Raw genomic sequence first — 21,720 nt, 5'->3', positions numbered from 1 at the left:
TGAGTTTCACTGGGTGCTGTGGCGATTTTGCTGATTTTCATGCTCTTTGATGGGTCCTGCCTCTTCACTTTAAGGCAGACTGCTCTTTTGAACGTTTTAAAGGTAGTAGAGCTACAGCATGTTTCTTGGGGCTGTTGGCCCCTACTGAACAATTTCCACACCAGATTTGGAAATATAGGGACTACTTGAGAAGTCTGGCCTGTAGAGAGAGGCAGTCTTCCCAACGGGTGATACTACTGACTGCACAGTCCTTTAGGGGCTGCAGACACTGATCCACAGACAACAGGCAGGCGTGCAGGGAAACAATCTTCAAATGCCTTTTCCCCTGCTACATCGGCCAACAAACCACTTTAGTTTGCCCATTGAGAGGCAGGACAAACATTTCCTTTGGGTTAGCGATGCATCACGTCCAACAGGTGGGTTTTGCCAGATTATTCAGACTGACTTTGCCCTACCCTTTCTTTCCTCCCCACCCAATAACCCTCACAGTCCGGTACGGATTTCAGAGGAGCACTTACCCATCCTCCTGCAGGAGGTGGGCCTGCTGCTTTCCAGCTGTCCCATAAGAGATGGTATGGGACTTGGAGAGAGGCGGGTTTGTTACTCCCGCTATTTCTTTGTTGTGAAAAAAGAGGGGACGTCTGGCCTATCTTGCACCTCCACCCTCTCAATGCCTTCCTACAGAAGGACACATTGAAGATGCTCATGTTGGCTCAGATCCTCTCCACCTTGGTCCCGGGCAATGGAAGGAGGTCCTTGGACTTGCAGGACATGCATTTTCATATCCCTGTCCTGCAGTCCCACATACGTTACCTGCAGTTTATGGTGGACAAGGGGTATTTTCAGTTTACCGTGCTCCCCTTCGGCCTCACCGGTGCCTCTCGGGTGTTCACAAAAGTGAAAGTGGTGGTTGCCATCCATCGTTGGAGGCAGGGAATTACTGTATTTCCATACTTCGACAACTGGCTACTGAAGGCAAGCTTGCCGCAGTCAGTCGTGAACAACTGCACACCTCCTGACATCACTGGGGTTCACCATCAACAAGCCAAAGTCCTACATGATTCTCTCTCAGAAATTGCTATTTACTGGGGGTGATTCTGGATACAATGGCGTTCAATTATTTTCTTCCACAGCAACATGTCCAGGACATTCAGGCTTTGGGCTTGCTTCTCGATCCAGGTGAGGGTGATTCTGAGGTGCAAGAAAATGTGTTATTAGTTAAGGGTGGTAGAAACCCCCCTGAAATGATTGCCATCCTTGCCATGGTGCACCTCTAAAGTCACTAATTAATCCTGAGCTCAAACCACTGGTAGCTATAGCCTTAATATTCGAGGCAATGTATAAAGTATTTATGTAGTACTAAAACAGTAACAAAGTTGAAATACCAAACAATAAAAATCCCCAAACTAATTTGATAAATAGACTAAAATGCAATTAACAAAATGACAAAAATCCACTAAGGCTAGCCGGAGATGCACATTTTTAAAAAAGTTTTCAGTAGAAATAGCAACAAGATGCCGAAAGTGCCTATTATAATTGATGGTTGCAATGGAACAGAACCTAGGCATCATTTGACGCCAAGCATGGAACTGATAAACTAACAAGATTCGTCCTGGTCAAACCATTTTACCTTCTGGCTATAATCCTTTAAGTCCCAATCCACCCCACGAGTACACTTCTAAAGTCCCCCAGGACATCAGGGGAATCCTTTTGAGACTCACAGGGTGGCAGCAGACTCCTGACCAGATCCCGTTGCCACTGATCAGCTCAAGAAAAGGCTTCTTGTAGCTTGTTGTATCCCAGCAGCTTGAAGAGGAGGTCAACTTTTATTACCCTTTGAATCCACTTCTTTGTCCTGGATACAAGAGAGATGGCAGGTCCAGTCTTCTAGTCTCCTCTTGGGCATCAGGCTGCAGGTTCAGCCATCTTCTGTACATCCAGTAGTGCTCAAAAGTAGGTGCCTGGGAATGCCACATTTATGCCAGATTCCTGGGGGCTAAGGCTACCTACTTTTGGCATTTTCAAGATAGCTGAAGTCTTCCGCCACGCTAAACTTATGCTCTGAGGACTGGGGTTGTGCATGGGGAGTGTCTGTGGTAAACTCACTGTCCTTCAACATACAACACCAAAATCCAGTTTAAGGGAGTCCCTGTACCCACAACAACCTCAGAGACAGAAGTCCGGTAGGACAAAGCTGAGCTTTAAACAACCATATAGTGGATGCACACAAATTGTTTTGACATTCTGTTTCCCTCCTTTGACGTGCACCGACCGTTATATGAAAAACCTCAGTAGACCGGTCAAGTAGATCTTGACATCAAAGTGTGAAATCCTTCTTGAGTGTAAACAAGCGGCCCCCTGTGATGGTGGTCGGTCTGGCCGGGAGGACAGTAGAAATGTGCAGGCATGGGTGTTAGCTACATTTGCTTGTGACAGGTAGGCCTCTTTGAAGTTCATTAAGTCCTTGGGCACAGGCCATCCTGTCAAGCGCCCAACACCCCCCCGCACCCAAGGCCTTTTGTATTTTGTTCTAGGAGCAAGTTCACACCTCATTCACGCCCATTGAATTGTTATTTCCTGTCTGGCAGAAGGGAGGGAGCAAAATTCAGATTTGGTTCCTGGGACTTCCAGCAAAGCAAAGGTGACTCATTAAAAGTAAACTTTCCAAACTATTTATTACAAAAGGTATTAATGTTTAAAAGTGGTGTTTGGGCCTGTCAAAAGGGGTTATTTTGACAGGTTCAACTTAGTGAGGATCAGCTATTTGTCGCTGGTGCAAAATAAGGAAAAGCGGTCCAGAAACCGATATTATGCATTGTCCTCTGCAATAAACTATTTTGTGTCATAGCCAAAATAAGATCCACCAGAGGGCCTTAGGTCTTCACCAAGCCAAAGGCCGCCTCTGCTGCCTGGTGAATACTCTAACCGCAGATTCCTTACTGCCCACCAGCCTGCCTGTTCTGTGGAGTGGACTTTTGTGGAATGCTAAGGGTCCAAGTTAGTTCTTGCCCACAGCTAGTACAAACTCCTTGTGCTGCATCCGTGGGTGTGAAAAAAATACAATACAACGGACATCAGCACACAAGGGTGGTGCCAATATTTGGTCCCAGTTTGTCATGTCTGCAGGCAGGGGACAATATTTAAAGATCCAGTCTGGCGCCTGGGGAGATTTACTAGATGAAGAAGCTGTTGTTAAATAGAGTATCCACCATAAAGAGGGTTACCAAAGGTAAGCTACTTATTGAATTGGGAAATGTGTCAATAAGTGATATGTGCAGCTGCAACTTAGTCATCCATAGGTACATTCACAAACAATACCCTATTGAATGTTCTGTTTCAACTGGGTTAGGGCAGGTGGAATTAAACCATTTGTATGCTGCTACTCACCCTTCCCACTCTTTTCTACAAGGGTAAATATTGCTGTATAAGCGACCGCATGTGAATCTAGAATAGCTTCATGCTATGGAAAAACAAGTTGCTTACTTGTAACAAAACTTCTGCATCTTTAAATTATACTAGAATTATAGTAGTGCATTATAGAGATTAGAAAGGGAGCTAGCGCTTGCACCATCATACTTGCAGGGGAAAACCACAATCTGAAGATGGTGGTCTTACAGGCAGCTTCATTGCAGGTCAAATTCACTGTCTATAGTCGACACCCAAAAGAACACTTTATATTTGTGGCATGTGAAGCTCTAGATACTCATGCTGTGCATACTCCTGCCATCTAGTGTTGGGCTCGGACATGTGTAACTTGTTTTTGATCGAAGAAGTCTTTTCGAGTCACAAGGTGTGGTGAATCCACCTATTGTAGGTAATACGAATGGGCATCGGCTCCATAGCTAAATTGTTTTTCTCCATTGTCTGGTACAGATGTGTATACGGGAGCTCCGGTTTGATACCACCTGGTGTTCTTGCCAGGCCTTCGGCACTGTCCCTACACTGTTGCCTTGCAAAACACATCAATCCTCACACCGTCGGTACAAGACACTATCTGTTACCTCTTCACTTTCAACAGTCCGGCCTTGCTTACACCTGCATTTGGCTGCTGTGTCTGCTTACATACAGAATAGGCAGCGCACTTTGGTCTTCAGTATAAGGCTTAAATGACTGAACCACGAAGTCTCAGTCATTTAGGCCTTCGTGGAAGGGCTTAATTGGGTTATCCTGCCCAAGACACCTCCTGCTGCGGTTTTGTATCTCAACATACATGGTGCTCACCAAAAAAACGATTCAACAACTCATCTGGGTTAGCAAGCGCTATAAAAATGCAAACCTTTTCCCCTCTTATATCCCTCTGCTATCCTTCTCAATCCAAATAACTGACTAACATATCTACCACTCAAATTACTTTTATATTTCACTACACTAATTCTCCACTAATAGTTTACGGGTTCCGGAGTAGCGTGCTACTCACCAAAAAAAAACCTCCATAACGCCATCAGGGGTAGCAAGCGCTATATAAATGCAAACCTTTTTCCCTACTTCTATCCCTCCACCATCCTTCTCAATCCAAATAACTGACTAACATATCAACCACTCAAATTACTTTCATATTTCACTATACTAATTCACCACTAATTCCTTATTGGTCCCATAATAGCAAGCCACTCGCTGAAAAAGCGGTTAGACGCCTCGTCTGGGGTAGTAAGCGTTATATAAATACAATTAAAATAAAATACAATAAGGCTCCTGGGACCTCGTTTAAGCCCCTTTTACTCTTGACTACTTCAGTTTCCTTGATGGAAGATAGCCTTCCTGGTAGCCATTACTTGTCTTAGGTGAGGCAATGAGGTACAAGCGCTTATTTAAGAGGAGCCTTTCTTCCAGGTTCATTCAGATAAGGTGGTCCCTATAACCAACCCCAAACTTCTCCCCAAGATGGTTTCCCGTTTTTATCTCAAACAATTGAATTGCCAGTTTTCTTTCCACACCCAGAGTCTGTAGTGGAACGCGCCTTTCATAGCCTAGATGTCATAAGGGCATTAATAGAACAAAACTTTTTCGTAAGACTCAACAGCTCTCCAGGCTACACAGGGGCCGTCCCATTTGCTAATCAGGGATTGCTCATTGGCTTGTCAAGTGTATTCGAACTTGTTTTGCTAATGCTAAAAGGTCCTTACCTGACCCCATTCCACTCACAAGAAAATAACTTCTATGGCTTTCTTAGGGAATATACCACTAGCTGACATTTGTAAAGAAGCTATTTAGTTCACTCCTCACACATTTTACTAAACATTACTGTGTGGATGTCCTGGCTAGCCAACAAACTAGAGTTGGCCAGGCGCTGCAACATTCTCCGTCTAAGCCACCACTTTTTGGGAGGACTGGTTTACAGTCTATGCACAGCATGTGTATCAACAGCTACACATGCCACAAACTTAAAAGGTTACTTACCCTCTAAGCATCTGTTTGTGGCATTTAGCTCTGTAGATTCATATGTGGCCAAACTCCTCCTCTACTACCTGGGGTCCATTGCAGATACTCTTACCGTAATTCTTTATTTTGCACAGTAATTTTTTCTGCAAGTGTATGCTCCATCAACGTCATCGCCTTCCGGGCAGAAAAAAACTGTTTAACTATGATGCCCATGCGCATTACCTATCTATTGTGCGCCTTGGGTGTGAGAGTTTTCTAGAGCCTCATTTCTCTATTACTCAATCTTCAACAGGCTCTCATAGACTTCAAAGGGCATCTTGGCGAGTTGTAACACGTGCCTAAAAGTGTGTTTCAGTGCATGCATCTGGGCCCAAAGCATTTGCTTTTCAGCAGTAATTTATACAGTTTTTTATGCTTGAAGACACACAATCTGCGTTTTTGTCTGATGGGTGGTCATTTGAGTTTCCAACCGAGGTGGTGTGATCAGAAGAGTTACTCTAGATGGCACTTTCTGATCGAGCTCTACCCTCCCACACTTTCATTTGTGATGCATGACTTTCTAAGGTAATCAAGAGCTATTAAATCTAAAACCAAAACTTCCACTGACCTCAACATGATCGTTCTTTTTAATGTCACTGTTGCCCTTTTGCCCTATTAATGTGTAATATGCCTTCAGTGTTTACTATTTGCATCTTCCTTTCCTTTAATTATTTTACACTCTTTCCATTCAGTCCTGTTATGAGATTCCTTCCATTTAACCCCGTCTATGCAGGCAGCTTATGCTCCTCAATTCTTTTAACATGCCACTCCTTTAGTCCGTTTAATTTGTGCTCCTTCTAATCAGTCATATTAATGTATGCCACTTTTCCCTTCAGTTCAGTTTTTGTGTGTGCTACTTTCATTCATTTCTGTTAATGGTTGTCACTCTTTTTCTTCATAGACCCCCTTCTTCCAAGCTGGAGGATTATTTTGAAGCACTTTCCTTGTATGTGGGAGAGCTGGCAATCCCTCTTCCTGCAGAACTGGAGGAACTGGACCAAAATGTGAACAATAAGTACAGCCTTCACCGCGACAAGCTGGCGAAGACTGCTGAAGCATCACTGGACCCTGCAGCCAAGCCTGCAGGCATTACAAGTCCTGGAGAGTCTACGTAAATACTAATGCTCTTCAGAAAATACTCCCCTGGGAGAGACTGAAATGGAAACCTGCTGCCGACACTTCATTGAGCAATAAGAGATGGCATCACCGCGACAACACTGCATTGAGAGAGGCTAAAATGGTGCCCGCCTGTTAAAACACCATTCAAAGACTGAGATGGCACCTTCTGGATGACACCAGCTGAACTGCTGTCTTCCTGGTCAGTGCTCATTGAAAGAGAGACTGATGGCGTCTTCTGGTCAGTGCTTCATAGATGGAGACAGATAACATCTCTTGGCCAACAGTACACTGATTAAGACACCGGCAACGCCTCCTGGCTAACACTACTAGACGAAAATGGTGTCTGCCCTAGCTCTGCCAAGACTTTGAGAGACTGAAATTTCAGCCTCTGGCCAACACAAGTGGTGTCCCCTGGTCAAAACTCCTTTGAGAGGCACTTGGATGACTTCTCCTAGCCAATACTCTGCTGCATGGAGAGGGGTGCAGCAGGTTCCAGCCCAATGTAGCACAACCTGGAGTAGCTGGCAACACTAAAGCACTACACCTCTGATTAATATGAAGACCACATCTTATTCTACGTAGTTAGCTCAGATCCCTTAGTGGAAACTGCTTATCTTTCTCCCTTGTCACTCACTACTCAATTCCTTTTCACTTTTTGTCCTTTCCTTCTAGCTGTCACCACTTCCCCATTTTTAAAATCTACTCTTAAGATTGACCACTCTTTGCCTGGTGTTTGCCCTTCCTCAGCCAGTCCTCTTTTCAACTTCTCTGACCTTCCCACTCTTGCTTCTGGCACATTGCACATGCCACAGGTTTCTCTGCTCATATTAATTTCTTCCTTCTTATTCCAACCTTTTCCTTATTGGACAATAATTTTCCCTTATTCTGTTTTCATAATATTATCTTCTATGAGGTGTGGAAGGACTTGTGCAGGAATCCCTAAACTTAAATTTAATAAAAGCTATCTCTGTGGACGCACATTTGCTACTCTAAGCCCCACTGTCTGAGCAGCCAATGCGAGTCTTCCCTTTCAGTGAGGTGTCTTCCAAAGCAGTTGGATATCCTGCTAAGTAGAGCAGCGTCTATCGACTGTGTCTGCCTCTGAAGCAAAATGGAAACCAAAAGCATTTCCCTCAAAGCTTGTGAAATGTACAGAGGCTAGGGTGGACATTGATGCCCCCAAACTGCAAGAAAATGCTGCTATCTCATTGAGCTATTTTCGCCCAAGGGTCAACTAGGGGCATTTAGCCAAACTCACCATGCATTGCCATGGTCCCTTCTACCCATTCTCAGCATCTACCATGACGCCTAAGGGTCTCTCAAGAGGTGGGTGGGATTGACAAAAAGGACTAGAATTTTGTGTGACAAAGCTGCACTTGTTTGCTTTTTAGAGTATTGCGAAAAGTCTGATTTTCTGCTGTTTATATTTGTAAGATTATGAATTTCACAGATTTTTTCAAAGACATGAGTTTGTGTGGCATTTTGTACCTATGATACCTCTAAAAGAATGTGTACTTTTGTGGTGTTGTGGAAGGGAGTGGTAACTCCACCCCTGTAGTTCTTGTGTGACTCCCAGCTGCAGTGGACTTGCCTATTAGGGAAAACTCTTTGCCCAGCTGGCCAGTGCCTTAGTAATGCCAATGGGGCAGAGTCCGTTGTAAGTTGACCAAGCGCTGTCAGCCTTTCTGCGGCACAGAACTGTTTAAAAATGTCACAATTTCCCTGCAGGCCAGTCTGCTTCCTGACCTCCCAACCATAGATCTGCTTGTTGAACTAAAGTATATTATTGATCAAGGTAAAGAGGACATACTCTTTAGCACATTTCCCTTGATCCTCGCCAAGGAAATAAGAACAAGTGCATCTGCGTGTTGAGCTTACTTCACACAGATTTTGGTCGCATAGTTCTGTTTTGTACATCCTTTTGATACCGATCAATAAACTCTAACGGTAGATTAAGCCTCTGTCTGACCTTGCTGTGTGCTGAGCTTATAGGGTTGCCTTGAACTTGCCTCCCTGTACATGAATGGAAGCTCTGTGGGTAAACAAGCTTATAGTAGGGTGCTTGTGTGACAGAAGGGTTGCTAGCTAAGTAAGTACTTGTGTGTGCTGAGCAGGTTGTTGCTTCTTAGCACTGATGGAGGATCACATCTGGTTAAACTATACATTGGCACCTGGATAGTGGCAATGCCCTGCTTCAGGGCTCCCAAACTCCACACTAGACTACCTTAATGGCATCCTAAATGCCGCAGCAAGCCTCAACAAAGGCCTGAGGAAATATGACTTCATCAACCCCAGCTTTATGGAGCTCCACTTGTTGCCTTAGTCAGCTCACACCACCTTCAACCGAATAAATCATCTACGTCGTCATGGCGGCCACCCTCACTTTTGCATCTCTTCCCTGCTCTTCCACATCCCCACCTCTCTGGCTAATAGGACACCATCAGACTGGAGCCTAAGAAGTACAGGATATTTATGCACCTAATACCTGCCACAACATTCCTGTAGCCAACAGAACTGCTCCACTCCGCTCCAAATACCGAAAGCTGAAGACCGCTTCTTTAAAGAACACTTTGCGACAAAGTAACAGTCCATCTCTACTCCAAGAACACAGCCTCCCTTTCACACTCTGATTGTATCTTTGTGTTTGACTCTGTACGGCGTTCCACTGCCTTTTGGCTCAGCTTGCACTCAACAAATACCACATTCATGCATACATATATGTGCTCTTATTTTATTGTGGGTGTTCTGGCACTGAGAATTATTCCTTTCCCCTTCTACAGGCCTTGTGTCCTCTTGTGCAGAGCAGGGGCCATGCTTTAGTGTGCTAGGACAGGCCATTCATTTTTGCAGGTCAGTTGTGCCTTTGAAATTCCTGTACATCTGTGGGACTTGTGGTAAGACATTTGTGCCATAGTGTTCAGTGGTGGTGTGCTCGAGATATTTACCTTAAATGAGTTCACTGGTCTTTGTGTAGGTGGATGGCATCCTGTTTAAGAGACAGATCAGATTATGGATACAGTAAAGGAGAAATGTGCAGGACAGCAGGGATAAAAATTATGAAAGAACAATCATTGGCAAAGCTGAATGGCTAAAAGTTACTGAAAGCCCAGGATCATAGGATGTTGAGCCGACGCAGAGTCTCCTCACCCCAAATGATAAATTTATTGTCCTGCTCCTCCTAACACAAGAAAGTGCTATCACGCTTTTACCCAGTGACTGTCAGCCATGCTGAACAGCAGATGTGCTTCTAGACACCATGGCTAAAAGACGTTCACTTTGACAAGGCCATTTGCTCGGGCATTGCCAAGATTTATTGGCTTTGCCAATGTTTGTTTAGTGTTGACGGGGTCTTGCTGAAAAAATGTGGAAGTAATGGTGAGAAACAGTTGAGGAGCTTTGAAGTGAAGCAAGGATGTTGCGTAAAGGCTAGAGCTGCCAAGGGGTACTGTGGAACCAGGTTTGAATCTCTGGGTCAGCTGAACTATTTGTGATTCTGGGCAAATTACTTGCGCTCCCCCCTTCCTACGACAAAAGATGTCATTGTGTAGTGTAACCGGTGAACACATAAAGTGTTCCAATATCATTGGCTGGTGTTAGCATGGTGGCAAGATGGAGGACAGAACAAGCACTCCAATACCATTGGGTCGGCAAAAAAAAACCAGTAGTGACGAGGGAGATAGTCAGGGGATGGGTCAAGCAGGAGGGGATGGGCAAGCAACTACAGGTTAAAAAAAACCTTAACTGAAGCAGAATTGGCAACTAAAATTAATGTTGTAATTGGTGAGCACTTAAAGAGCTCCAATACCATTGGCTTGTGTTCTCACTATGGCAAGACGGATGACGAAGCAGGTGATCCAGTACCATCAGATCATGCAAAAAAAAAAAGTGCAGTTTGTGTTTGAACAACTTTTTAAGAAATGTGTTTGTTTATTGACTTGTGCATGCATTTTAGTGGTGTGTGTACAAGGGAGACAGCCTGAAAAGACAAGTACTCCTATGGAGTGCTTGAAAACAGAAACAAATCGCTCCTCAAACTAGGAGCAGTTTAAGGAGACATGTACTTGGTCCATGCGCTATGGGAGGGCCAAAAACAAGAAGAGGGCATGAGGCCTGCATACCATGACGAATGGCATCAAAGAAAACGAGAGCAACACTGAAGTTTACCAATGGTAGGAGATGGCCGCCCCATAAGCACACAGATAGAACACAACACGTCTCTTCGAGACAGCTCATGCTCTGTCTAGCCGAGACCGAAGAAGTATCTAAAGGGAATTATCAGAACTCTGACAGATGCAAGTTGCGGAACCTGACTGAAGGAACTTTCTGTAGCTGTGAATTAAACTTCAGGCAAGTCTCAATTGAGCAAGGGCGTCTGAGATGGAACCTACAGAAGCATAGATGTCTTCAGAAAATAACTAGCGTAATTCCTGGCATCTTACAATAGATAGCTGTACGAGAATGCAGATAGACTGAAGAAAAGCTGATCTGAAATAAACTGGAGCGATAGTGGAAAACAAGCCTCAAAGAAGCCTGGCACTGGGGACAGAATCAAGATCTGCAGTATGAAATATATTGGAACAAACAAGGTGAAATCCCACAGGGTTTTGTGATGACACTGAATAGACAGTTGCACCCTTAACTGCAGGAGCAGGCCCAAACTCCAAATGCTCTTTAGAATATAACCAATACCATTTAGCTCATGTGCATTTTCAAAATGATGGCAATGGCATTTCCTTTGCCGACCACTGCCTCTTGTCTGATAATTCCTGTAAATGGGCTCCCATATAGAAATGGCTTCCTGCCGTCATCTGGTGAATCTGGTGGGCACGGTGCTGGAGTAGCAGTTAGTTAGTAGCCAATTAACACAAATTGAAAACACCCCAAGTTCAACCAATTGGGCGAGTGTTCCCTGGCTCCCTCTCACTGTCCTTCTCAGACGCCATCTCACCTCAGATTTCTACTGCACATTGTGTGAAAAGCAAGCTTTGCTATCTCTTCAAACAGATGAGTGTACTTTTACCTCAGAATTGCTTTTCAAAACCTTTTGTTTAGATGTGTATGTGTGACGGGCATACTACCAAATGGTGGTCGATGCCGCAAAAAAAGACCATTCTAGACCCAACCAGTAGATGGCGGAGTAATGCATAGCATGTGAATCTAGAAAACCTTTAAAGCGGCAAAACTACTCATACTGGTAAACCATGTCATTATTCACCACTACTTTCTGATTAGGTGAAAAACTTGAAATAAAAATCACTTCAAAGATGAGTCTTCTAAGAGCCAATGAGGTTAGTGGAAAGATGAGAATTTATACACATTACAGTAAAACGAGGATTGTCTACTGCCCGTACCCCAATCTAAGACTTAAGTCTGCAACATTTGTAGAAAATTCTTGTCAAAGACTCTCCGTGATTGCGAGGGAAGGCTTTTCAAGTTTTTGCAGAAATCTCAGGCCATTGGTTTCTCTTCATCTGGGAGTGAGCCCGTATGGAGCACTCGCAGCAGGAGATACAAGCATTGGCATAGCCAATAGGTCTCGCCTTTGGGGCCTTTTAAATGTTTAACCATGCAACAGTTAATGTTGTTGCACCAAGGATATTTTGCTGCATAACTAAATACTTATAAGGTCCCAAAAGCGAGACCTATTGGCTATGCCAATGCTTGTTCATCCAGGTATTATTACCAACATGTTTGGCTGATAAAGATGTTTCTAAATGGCTTCTTTTCCATTTCTTGTTTATTCTGTTGGGGGTGTGGTGCGACATGTGCCAGCCATTTTAAAATTCCTTGAGCCTTTCCTGCACATAGTTTCCTTTGGTGAACGTGAAATTCTGAGAACCCTGCACCATCCGAGTGATTAGGATTGTATTAGTTATGAAGAGTCAGGTGGGCATTAGAACGTCTTCGCTGGTTCTTTTTTCACCTACCTATCGTCAGTGAAGAAGCTTCACAGCGGCTTTTTCTCGGCCATGCTGCATTTGCTTGTTCCTAAGTCCTGGAACGACCTTGCCGCCTAGCGTCAGTCACCTAGAGCAGTTAGTGGAGGAAGTTTTGAGTTAGTGTTTTGCTCCCCCCCCCCCCCCTTTATATTTCCCATTGTCCACATGTAACCTCTACGATGGTGAGTAGAACATACATTTTGATTGCATCCAGCTTTCAAGAATGGTTACCGAGTCCTTTTTTCTGCAACCAGTGGAATCTGCCCACACATTTCTCACAGGCATTAATTTAAGGTAAGACTCTAGTATTTTTTGCAGCATTATTGCCACATTTGCTTTTCTTGGGCTTTTTCGGGGTGGGGGGGTGGCATTTTAACTAGTTACATGCCTTTCATTCTATGCAGCCATTTTCACAACATATTTTTAGACCTTTCAGAAGAATGAGTTACTCAATTTATAAATTTTTTTTTTTTTTTTTGAATCCGTTTATTACAGGACTCAAAAAATTGTACAAGTATGGGCCTACAACCTTCCGGCCGGCCGCTAGCAATAAAAGGAGCATACGGTATACATTTGTAAAACACATGGTGCCGCTGCCGAGCATTTACAGGAGATAACATCGTTGCGTGCCACATTATGCAGACCCCATCATACGGTTCCATTTTAAATTTAAAGCACAGCAAACACAAACAAACCCACAAGGCAATCCTCAATCGAAATAGCAACACGTGCTCCCCTAGAGGGGGGAATCTAGCCATCCATAGGAATCTCAAGAGGGGGGGGGAGAGATCAGAACTAGGATTGGGGACACCCAATGCCCAGGTACCGGGGGGATGAGTTGGCTAAGGGGACGGGGCCGGCGATGGATCAGGCAGTAGGGGTGGAGCACAGATTCCCCCGCGGTAGGCGTTCCAGGGGCCCCACACTTTCACCCATGTCGCAGGCTTACCTCTCGCCACATACACCACCTTTTCCCGAAACATGCACCAGTCCATATGCTCCTTCCAGGCCGAGACTGTCGAGGGGCTCTGGGATCCCCACAGCTGGGCAATATCACGCTTGGCAACCATATATCCCAGAGTCACCCACCACGTCTGTGGCACCGAGTAGTCGGTAGGCTCCCACACATTCAACAGGCATCTCCTTGCTTTGGGCAACAGCGCCACATGCGTGACCACTCGCAGCACCTCATGCACACCTCGCCAGAACCCCTCCACTTGCGGGCACTCCCAAAGGATATGCAGAAAGGTCCCCAGCGCACCACACCCACGCTTACACAAACCGTCCTCAGCATAGCCCATACGCAGGAGCTTTGGCCCCGTCATATAGACCCTGTGGAGTATCTTGAGCTGGACGAAACGAAGGCGAGCCGGTATGGCCACCTCTTTCGGGGAGGCCACCGCGGAGATCCAGTCCTCGTCGTCCAGCTCCAGCCCATCGGCCACCCAAGCCTCACGAAGGGCAGTCAGCAAGTCTGAGCGATCGTTGATCAGTTTTTTATAGATCAGTGAGATCGTGCTGTCAGGGACGTGTCCGTCCAGCACTCTATCCTCCAGGGGGGAGCACTCCGGGATGGAGGCAACGTCCGGAAAGACTGAGCCCAGCGCATGCCGGACCTGCAAGTACCTAAAGTACTCGCTGCCCTGCAACTGAAATACCGTCTGCAGCATCTCGAACGTTTTAAATCCTCCCCTCCCTTTTTTCCTGTCCTCCTCCTGTCGCGCTGGTCCCTCCGCGCGCGCCCCGTCCGTACCCCGAGACGCCCCTACTCCTCCCAAAACCATGATCATCTACAAGGACATGCTCACCGGAGAGGAGCTGTTTTCCGACATCTACAAAATTAAGGAAACTTGTAACGGTATCTGCATTGAGGTGGAGGGGAAGGTTGTTACCAGAACGGAAGGGTGTATTGACGAGGCACTTATCGGGGCGAATGCGTCGGCAGAGTGCACAGACGTTGAGGGGTTAGATCCAACGACAGTCAGCGGTGTTGACATAGTATTAAACCATCACCTTCAGGAGACTGGCTTTACCAAGGAATCCTACAAACAGTATATTAAAGAATATATGAAATCAATAAAGGCCAAACTTGAGGAGACCAAGCCTGATCGGGTGAAACCATTCATGTCGGGAGCTGCTGAGAACGTCAAAGCTATACTCGCCAACTTCAAGAACTATCAGTTCTACACCGGGGGAAAAATGAACCCAGAGGGTATGGTTGGATTGCTGGATTACCGTGAAGATGGAGTGACGCCATATATGATTTTCTTTAAGGACGGCTTAGAAATTGAGAAATGCTAACGACCTACATTAAGCACATTGGATTGATCATAACTGGCTGCTGCTTTTTCATCCACTCAAAAGGACTGAGTTGCGTGTAATTGGACTGGTATCACCTTCAGCTTTGTTCATCTATTCACCCTGACTCTTAAATGGAGGGCTTGTTATAACCAAGTCAAGGTTTGGTGAAACAAAATGCTTTGCACCTCCTCCGGATAATGCTCTAGTCCTTTTTCTAAGCTTTATAAGCCATGTGCAAAAGGATCCGTGAACGTTTTCAGCTATTTGCACTAGTCTTGTTGACTTGGTGTTAATTGTCATTTGCAAGATTGCATTCGTTTGAAGGCATTAATCTAGAGGAACTTTAAGAATGACTGGCAAAAAACTGTTTTGAACCCCAAATAAAGCATCTTCAATTTTACCGTAAAAAAAAACAAAAAAAAAAAAAAAATCCTCCCCTCGTCCAGAGATCCCCCACTCTGCTGATGCCTATTAAATCCCACTTCTCAAAGCCCTGCGAGGTCCACAAGGAGCCCAACCGCTCAGATGCGTATAGTGGTGACGCCCGGGTCAAACGGTCCTTCCACCCCATTGCAGCATTAGCCGCGTGCCACACTCGCACCATGACACGCGTGGGGCCCGTCAGGTGAGCGTCGGGCGCGCTAGAGTAGAGCGCTCGATTATAGTCACCACCTGGAAGTAGCATCCTATCCATTTCAAACGCAGGGTTTAAGGCTGGCCCATATAGGCCCTGATTAATTGCGGCTAGCTGGGAGGCCCAATAATACCGTTTAATATCCGGGAGGGCAATCCCCCCATCATACCAGGGGAGCGTCAGCTTAGCCAGGGCAATACGTGGCCTCCCGTCCCAGAACAGGCGGCGCTGCAAACTCTCCACTTCTCGGAAGTAGCGCGCTGGGACAAGGTCCATCGTGTTCTGTAACGCGTATAGGAAACGCGGCAACGACATCATTTTAAACAATGCCGCCCGGCCGAGCGGCGAAAGCGGCAAACGCCGCCAGCGCGCGACATCCTCTTTCAGACGCTGGAGGGGGGGAAGCAAGTTCCGATCATACCGAACCTCCGGGTCCAGAGTAATGAAGACACCCAGGTACCTAAATCCCTGCGGGGCGACCTGGATCGGACAGCCCCGCGGGAGGATAGGAGCCTCCCCAGAGAGAACATACACACACGATTTAGCCCAGTTGATGACCAGACCGGAGTTACGACCGAATGAATGCAGAACATCAACTAGTACTATGAGTGATTTACGTGGGGAAGCTAGGTACAAGAGGATGTCATCAGCGTATAAGGATACGCGGTCCTCATACTCGGGGGTCCAGCGGAGACCACGGATGGAAGGCTCCCACCGCAGCCACTCCGCCAGGGGCTCCAAGGCAAGTGCAAAAAGGAGCGGCGATAAGGGGCAGCCCTGTCGAGTGCCTCGGCCCAGCTCAAACGGAGCCGATACTCTTCCGTTCACCACCACCTGCGCCAATGGGCCCAAATATAGCAATTTGACCCAACTGATGAACCCTGGGCCAAATCCAAACTTCGCAAGCATCGCCCAGATATATGGCCATTCAAGCGTGTCAAACGCCATGGTGGCGTCTAAGGACGCCAAAATCGCCGGCTCCCGTATAAACGGGGCACGTGCGAGCACACCGTGCAAACGCCGCAGATTAAGTGCCGTGTTGCGATGAGGAATAAAGCCAGACTGGTCCTGATGAACCAAATCGCCCACCACGCCGACCAGCCGATTGGCCAGTACCTTAGCGAGAATCTTGGGCTCCGCATTCAGCAGCGAAATGGGCCGATAGGATGTAACCCGGGTCCGAGGTCTCCCCTCCTTGTGGATGACCACGATTGTAGCCCGACGCTGGTCCGGCGGGAGGGAGCCCACCGAGTGTGCCGCCAGGAACATAGCCCGGAGGTGGGGTGCCAGCGTATCCGGTCGTAACTTGTACAACTCGATAGGGAGACCATTCGGACCCATGGCCTTGCCGGAAGCGACCGAGCGTATGGCGAGGGCGATCACGTCGGAAGTGGGAGCGGCGTCCAACGACACCCTGTCCTCCCCAGAAAGGGAGGGCAGCGCAATATCACTGAGCAGGGCGAGGGAATCCTCTTCCGAGCAGGGAGACACCGGGGAATACACCCCATGGAAATAATCCGCAAAGCAGGAGACCATTTCTTCTGGCTCAGTCACACACACACCATCCGTTTTCTCAATCAGCGGGACCACACGATTCGCTCTCTCTTTTTTGTCTAACCACGCTATAAGCTTACCAGCCTTATCACCCACATCATACAAACGCCCCTGTTGCTCTCTACTGAGGCCCCTGGCCGCCTCCGTGACGAGGGCCCTGTAGGCCGCCTGATTGAGTTGGAGGACATGTAATGCAGCATCCGTCACCCCACCTTCTAAATTCCCCTCCAACTCTGCTATTTCAGCCTCCATCCGGGTCACCTCCTCCCGCTCGCGCCTCCGGGCATGGGAAATGAGGGATAGGGCCTCCCCTCGGAGTACTGTCTTGAAGGCCTCCCATAGCGGTATGGCCGAAGGCACAGACCCCACATTCTCATAAAAATATCGCTGAAGGGATTTAATCAATGCAGCGCGAATGGAGGGGTCGCGCAGGTACCAAGGATTGATTGGGACCACCCTACCCTCACCCCTCGGAAAGACATCAAAGTGCAGTAGGAGCGGGGAGTGGTCCGAAATACCCCGTGGCAAATGGCGTACCTCTCCCACCCTCCCAACATAGGCCGCCGGGACAAGGACATAGTCTAGTCGTGAGAGACTACCATGGGCTCCCGAGTGGAAAGTATACTGCAGCTGCGCGGGGTGTTTTAAACGCCAGCAGTCCACTAATCCAAATGTATCTAAGAGGCCGGGAAGCCACGCCTGTGCCCGGGGGAGGTCCCTAGGGGGGTGACGATCCAAAGATCCAGATACCACCGCATTGAAATCCCCCCCCACAACCAAAAGCCCCCCCGGAAGGCCAAGGAGAAGGCGCCCAAGGTCCGCAAAAGTGGTCGACTGCAGCCCCGGTGGGATGTATATTGACACAAAGACAACCACTTTGCCCTCCAGTCTTCCCACCAAGACCGTATTGCGTCCCCTATCATCGTGGAGCACCTCATCAATCTCCAACGGGAGCGAGTTCTTCACCATGATGCCCACACCCCGTGAGCCGGACGTAAAGCCTGAGTGAGCCACTAGGCGATAGCCACGCCGATTCATGGCGCAGAAGGAGTTACCAATGAGGTGTGTCTCCTGCGGAAAGACTACATCAGGCGAGATTCGCTTCAAAAATTGCAGGACCACACCCCGTTTGATCCTGTCCCCCAGTCCATTCACATTCCAGGATAACAAAATTAGTTCCCTACCCCCCATCATATACAAAAGCCATCATTCGTACCCCGGAGAGCACTTTAAAACCAACACAATAATACGTTTGCCTTGTGGTAAAAACGAACAACACCCCATCCCTACCCACCCACCCCAACAGAACTCCCCCCTCCCTGCACCCCTGCATGAGCCCAAACAGCCCCCCCAACGTGCAGTGTGCCTGTCGCCCCATGTGTAGTTAGACTAACTAAGCCCCCTAGAGGAGGAGGGAGAACCCCCAAGAGACCCAACACAACCTCCATAGGAGGGGAACTTACAAAAAACTGACGCAGAATTAAAAGTGGCATCATTTTCGTCCAGAGTGAGGCCCATTATGAGACCCTCAGTCCTGATCCAGCGTGCCGTCTCCCCCCGCCCCCCCCATCACGATCCCCGGGCAGGGTATCCAGCCAGTCCCCGGCCGCCTCGGGACGATCAAAGAAATGCGTGCGACCATCCACCTCCACACGTAACTTGGCCGGGAAAAGCATGGCATACTTGAGGTTTAGGTCCCGAAGACGGCGTTTGACACCTAGGAAGCTCAGTCTCTGCTTCTGGACCGCTGGAGTGAAATCAGGATAGAAATTAACCTCCATATTGTCTAGCTTGACCGGTCCATGCAGTCTGGAGGTTTGCAGGATAGCGTCTCTATCCCGAAAATTGAAAATCCGGGCGATGAGAGGTCTCGGAGGGGCTCCGACATTCGGCCGACCCCCGGGAACCCTGTGAGCCCTCTCCACAGCGAAGAATTTGCTTAGCCCCCGTGGCTGGAGATGGGTAGCAATCAGGTCCTCCACAAAAAGATCCGCCGCCGCCGCCTCCTCGCGTCCCTCGGGCACCCCGATAATGCGGATGTTGTTCCTCCGTGCCCGACTCTCGGAGTCCTCCAGGCGTCGATCCATTAGCGCCGTCGCCCGACTGAGCCGGCGCACCTCCGTTTGCAAGGCCGCCACATCTGTCGTTAGGCCCGATGCGGTGTGGGCCAAAGAATCTACTCGGTCATTGGTTTTGGAAAGATCGGCCCTCACCAGGCCAACATCCACGAGGACCGAGTCAATCTTCTGCGCCAGTGTATCAAACCGCTGGCCCACCGAGGCCTTCATCTCGGCAATGGCGCCCATAACATCTCGCAGAGTCAAATCTGCGGGCAGGTCTGGGGCATCAGGAGGACTCTCAGGGGGCTTGCGCGGTCCATCGGGCGATCCCTTCTGGAGGGTATAGCGGTCCATACTGTTGGCCTGATGGACGGCGCCGCGCCGGGTCGATTTGGTCTTTACCCGGTCTCCATCTTGTTTCGTGGCCATGGCCGCCAGTCTCCCAGTCGCACCAGCCACGTCGTGTAGAGCAGGAAAGCAGACACAGGCTCCGGGGGGGCCCCCTCGGGGCAGCGGGGTGGATCACAGCCTGCAGGCAGGCAGGGTCTCCCAGCAAGGCCACACCACACCAACACCAAGGGCTCCGCGACCCAACCTCGCAGAGACAACAAGGTGGTGCGAAAGTGCGGGGCACGCGAGTCGCCAGGCCCTGCCTGCCGCTGTTGTTCACTTTGTCACTGGATCACCCCACAGCGCAAATCCGGGGTCCGGCGAGGGGAAGGCCGCACACTTCAATCGGTGCTCACTCCGGTGTCCGAGGTCTGATTCGGAAACGGGTGCCACCTCAGCTCAGGTTCACCAACCTAGTCCCCTCATCCAGGGCAGGATAATGTCAGGATATTCGTAGGAGGTCGCGGAGGTCCTCGGGAGCCTCGCACCTACGCGGCCATCTTGGTTGCGCGCTAGGCTCCTCCTCAATTTATAAATTTTGGACATATTTTTAAACCCCCCGTTTCAGTATTGTCTTTTCTTTCTCCGTTTTGATTTTCAGTGGCTTCAGATACTTTTGGTATTGTTTGTGGTCCTGATGATCTCACGAGTTATACATTCGGGTCGAAAAACCAACATCTGAACATCTGATAAGTAGCATTGTTAGGACAAGTGAACCTCAAGCAATGTTTGGATCAAAGTCTGGGGGCAGAATATGCGTTTCACCATTTAATCTCTGCATTTTATAGTCCCACTACCAACACCAAAAAAAAATGTTTAAAAAATTACAATAAAAACGTTGTCTAGTGACTTTTTGTGAATGCAGCAACTTTTCATTGCACATTGTTATTTATGCACCTTTTATACAATATGTGCCAAACTAAAGAATTGCATCACTGGAATATGTTTGTGTCCTTCATGGCTGTAATATGTTCTCTCTCTGTGGCACTTGTCAATGTGCAACCTTGTGGTCCTATTCTAAATGGCATTCCTTTTCTCTGAGGCTGAAAGAGAGCATATGGCAGGGAGGCGTGGTTTGGGCACATATTGAAGATGCACTCGAGAGCCACCTGTGCCTCTTCCGGAAGCTCATTATCCAAGACTTTTTACTTTGCTCTATTTCTATCCCACCAAGTGTCCCCAGAGTGCAATGTACTGCAGGCAGCACTAGCTAATAGAATGGATACAGAAAACCAAGTCCATTTAACTTTCACTTGACACTTCCCGAAAACCAACTGGCAGTTGTGTGGGAATTGTCTTCCTCAATTTAGATTTATTTAAGGATGGTAGCAAGCCAACCAGAGATTGCTCTGGTAATGCTCCTAAACTCCTAGGTAAAGATGTAGACCCTCCTGCGTCTCTAAAAAGGAACAACATAAGCTTTAGCAGCAGAGGAGAGTCTCTAAACACTAGGGCTGAAGAGCACGTTACCCTACAGGGCCTAATCTAAAGCAGCGTCTCAGAATAGAGTACTAGGTCTAAAGAGTTTTCAGAAGCATAGTGGAGATTGACGTGGACACTTCTGTAGCATACACTTGCCAACACACCCAGCAATTGTACTGCATACAATTGTATCTAATAGGGGTGCCGGTTTGGGTGAGGGAGGAAAAAAACTACTGCAAAGCGGGTATGGACGTAATCGGAGAAAGTTAACAAATTACCTATTCACTTAGTTCGGGCTCTACTGCCTCAGTGATATTGCTGGACAATCACCATACAAGCATAAACGAAAGGTCATTTGGAATCCCTGAATTTTCAAATGATGGATTGAGTCACAACCACAGGGCAAAAAAGTGCAACAACCTCAGAGGAAATTCACCTTCTTTAGGATCAGCCTGTGTGAGTAGTTGCATAGTAAAACAAGACGGCAAAAGTGAAAGCAGGGGTGCGCGCGCGCCGGCAAACACGCGAGTGGTGCGCACGCAGCAGCGCCAAAAGTGAAAGTAATCGCGCTCCAGATGGCGCCTTGGGCGCTGAAAGCTGGCAGCTGTGCACGTTCACGCTCGCGTGAACGCAACCTTTAGGCCAGCAAAAGTCGGAGGGTAGCACTTTGAAAACCCACTTACTAAATGTCTCGCCTGAGACAGCGCATGCTCAGGCGAGACCTAAAAAAAGAGATCAATGCCATCTGGACATTGGCAAATCAATGAAAACCACACCTTCTATGGATAAGCTGTCCACTTTTTATGAGCCTCAGGACAAAAAAAACCCTAAAAATGCCCTCGCTAAGTCTAGCAGGTCTCCTTTCCCGGTTTGTGAGGTGAAG

The 21,720-nt window shown here is 47.7% G+C and overlaps 2 protein-coding genes across 3 annotated transcripts in view; both read left to right on the top strand.

The window, feature by feature from the left end:
* The window catches only part of LIMK2 (LIM domain kinase 2), a 355,925-nt gene extending 347,432 nt beyond the window's left edge, over window positions 1–8,493 (top strand). For both annotated transcript variants that reach the window (XM_085635885.1, XM_085635886.1), the window contains one exon: window positions 6,320–8,493. In XM_085635885.1, the coding sequence (XP_085492011.1) occupies window positions 6,320–6,533 (214 nt within the window). In that variant the 3' untranslated portion in view covers window positions 6,534–8,493. The remainder of the gene's footprint in view (window positions 1–6,319) is intronic.
* A 5,722-nt stretch (window positions 8,494–14,215) lies between these two features.
* Window positions 14,216–15,189, top strand: LOC146783482 (translationally-controlled tumor protein homolog). The gene has a single exon (XM_085633815.1). It carries the CDS (start codon window positions 14,259–14,261, stop codon window positions 14,775–14,777), a length of 519 nt encoding a protein of 172 aa, XP_085489941.1. The 5' UTR covers window positions 14,216–14,258; the 3' UTR covers window positions 14,778–15,189.
* Window positions 15,190–21,720: the final 6,531 nt, after the last annotated feature.

This window comes from Triturus cristatus, chromosome 11, assembly GCF_964204655.1.
Source record: "Triturus cristatus chromosome 11, aTriCri1.1, whole genome shotgun sequence".
NCBI classification, from domain to species: domain Eukaryota; kingdom Metazoa; phylum Chordata; class Amphibia; order Caudata; family Salamandridae; genus Triturus; species Triturus cristatus.
Note: the sequence above shows the minus strand (reverse complement) of the source record. Positions and strands in the feature narration are given on the sequence as shown.